This window comes from Engraulis encrasicolus, chromosome 2 (assembly GCF_034702125.1).
Source record: "Engraulis encrasicolus isolate BLACKSEA-1 chromosome 2, IST_EnEncr_1.0, whole genome shotgun sequence".
Lineage (NCBI taxonomy): Eukaryota > Metazoa > Chordata > Actinopteri > Clupeiformes > Engraulidae > Engraulis > Engraulis encrasicolus.
This window is the reverse complement of record NC_085858.1, coordinates 17856235-17858734: the sequence shown is the minus strand read 5'-3', so window position 1 is coordinate 17858734 and position 2500 is coordinate 17856235. Positions and strand designations below refer to the sequence as shown.

The following is a 2500-nucleotide window of genomic DNA, read 5'->3' as shown; positions in this document are numbered from 1 at the left end:
TGGAATCAAGAGTGGAGAGTTAGTGAGAGAGCAAGGGAGGAGGGAGGGAAAGAGGGGGAGGGAGAGAATGAGAGAGAGAGAGAGAGAAAGAGAGGGAGAAAGGAAAAGGGGAAGTTCCAAAAAAAGTGGAGCGAGGAGAAAGACTGTGAGAATCCGAGGCTGCATGTGGCTTAAGGAGAGGGTGTGATCTGGACTATGGAGGGGGACCGAATCGCAGGTAAGGCAGCCGGCACACGGCCAAACTTCACCACGCTCACTTTAACTTCTTATACCCAGGGCGTGTGGATGGGGGGAAGAAAGACAGAAAAGAGAGGGGAGAAAAACGAAAAGAGGGGAGAGGAGGAAAAACACTCAACACACAAGTCTCTGGACTTTTCTCTTTCTCTCTGTGGACTGTTTTTCGTCCCTGTCCCCATCCTCCCCCCCTCATTTTTTCTTCCTCCCTTCTCTCTCTGTCGGTCTTTCTTTTCTTTTCTTTTGCCGGCATTTTTCCACTCGGTTCCCTGCTGGAGCTGGCTGGCTGGATGGATGGCTGGGCGGCTGATCTAGGTCTGGTCTAGCTTGTGTGTTTTCTCCCCCCGATGGGAAGATTTATGTTTCCTCCCGGCGGAGCTATGGCAAGTCAGGCAGGCAGAGCAAGACTCGGCTTCGCAGTCCAGAGCTACCTGGCTGGGGAGAGCGTTCTGCTGCACAGGGCAGTCCTGGGGAGGACCCAATGGCTAAAACAGAAGCCTAACAGACTCTCAACATCTCCCTCTCCCTCTCTCTTTCTCTCTCTCTCTCTCTCTCTCTCTCTCTCTCTGAACTCAGTCGACTGAGCCTTACAGCCTTACATGCTCCTCAACATTCTTTATGCTATTTCTGTGCGTGTGTGTGTGACTGTGTGTGATTTTATTTGTGTCTGTGTGTCTGTCTTTGTGTGAATGTCTTTTGTCCTGTGTGTGTGTGTGTGTGTGTGTGTGTGTGTGTGTGTGTGTGTGTGTGTGTGTGTGTGTGTGTGTGTGTGTGTGTGTGTGTGTGTGTGTGTGTGTGTGTGTGTGTGTGTGTGTGTGTGTGTGTGTGTGTGTGTGCGCGCGCGCGTACATTTCTATTTGTTTTCTGTCTGGGTTTTGTCTGTTTTGCCCCGAGCAACGTTAGCCTCTACCCGTGTGTGTGTGTGTGTGTGTGTGTGTGTGTGTGTGTGTGTGTGTGTGTGTGTGTGTGTGTGTGTGTGTGTGTGTGTGTGTGTGTGTGTGTGTCTGTCTGTGTGTCTGTGTGTCTGTGTGTCTGTGTGTCTGTGTGCCCGTGTGCCCGTGTGTGTCTGTGCCCTTGTTTGTATGTGTGCCTTTGTCTGTTATTTGTTTCTCCATATTTCTATCTGTGGTACATCCCTATTTACTTTCTTCTCTCTGGATCCTTGTCTGTTTTGCCCTGAGCTGAGTTGAGCTGGGCTAGACTGTATTTGCATAGTACTACTTCTCTCCCCTGTGGCCTGAGTGCTATTACCACTACTACTAGAAAAACTCCATTGGCCTGGGTTTGGGTGAGCTTCTCCTTTTCCACTGGCAGAGCTGAGGATTTTTTTCCACCCGGCTTGCTCACTGACATGGAACACTTCCAAAATCAAGACTCAGATCAAGATCAAGACCCAGATCGTGGCCTGGTGTTCGCTCCACCGATTGCTGTGATGTCACATGATTAACTTGACCGATATAAATAGATTGAGTGATTGATTGGGTCTGTAGTGTAGTAGACTGTGTTGGCTGAGGTTGAGGGAGGTTGCCTGTTGTGTCTGTTGCATCAGTCGTGTGCATGTCTCTGAGGACTCCACTGATGACATGACGCGACTGCCTTGACTGGCATAAATGGATTGATTGATTGATTTGGTCTGTTGTACAGCACTGTGATGGCTGATGCGGAGTTTGGCTGTCTGTTGCATCTGTGGTGTGTCTGTATGTTTCTGGGCGCTCCACATGACATGACTGACTCGACTTGACTGGCATGATGTCATAAATAAATTGATTGGTCGATGGGTCTGTTGTACAGTAGATGATTGATTTGTGTCTACTCTGTAGTGCCGTAGATTGTGGCGGCTGATGCTGAGGGTGGTTGTCTGTCATATATGTGTCAGAGGGCTCCACTGATGATGTGGCGTGATCTGATGTGACTGATGAATGTGTAAATGAATTGATGGGTCTGTAGATTGAGGGCCGCTGATACCAAGTGTGGTTGTCTTCTGCACGTGTGTCTGGTGGCTTGGGGGTGGTGGTGGCTTGCGGTGCAGTGCACTGATTGTGACCGACTGTTACCCCTTTATCTTTTATTACCATCTGCAGAAGCTTGTGAAAGAGATATCCCAGCATGCTTTGTGGTGGTTGTGATGAGCAACAGAGACACTGGTGGCTATGGGAGACCACATATGACATGACTTCAATGGCCTCAAATGAATGATCTTTTTCTGTCTTTGCCTCTGATGGTACACAGTAGGAGCCTCTTCTTTATTCCCTTCCATGCGCATATG

General features: G+C 49.1%; 1 protein-coding gene across 2 annotated transcripts in view; it reads left to right on the top strand.

Annotated features, from left to right (window-relative positions):
• septin9a (septin 9a) overlaps positions 1 to 2500 on the top strand; it is a 165831-nt gene that overhangs the window by 31498 nt on the left and 131833 nt on the right. Inside the window, exon 1 of one of the 2 annotated variants that reach the window (XM_063223678.1) lies at positions 49 to 217. The exons of the other annotated variant lie outside the window; for it this stretch is intronic. Coding sequence (XP_063079748.1) covers positions 196 to 217 — 22 coding nt within the window. The 5' untranslated portion in view covers positions 49 to 195. Of the gene's footprint in view, positions 1 to 48; positions 218 to 2500 lie in introns of those variants that run through there. 2 annotated transcript variants of the gene reach the window in all.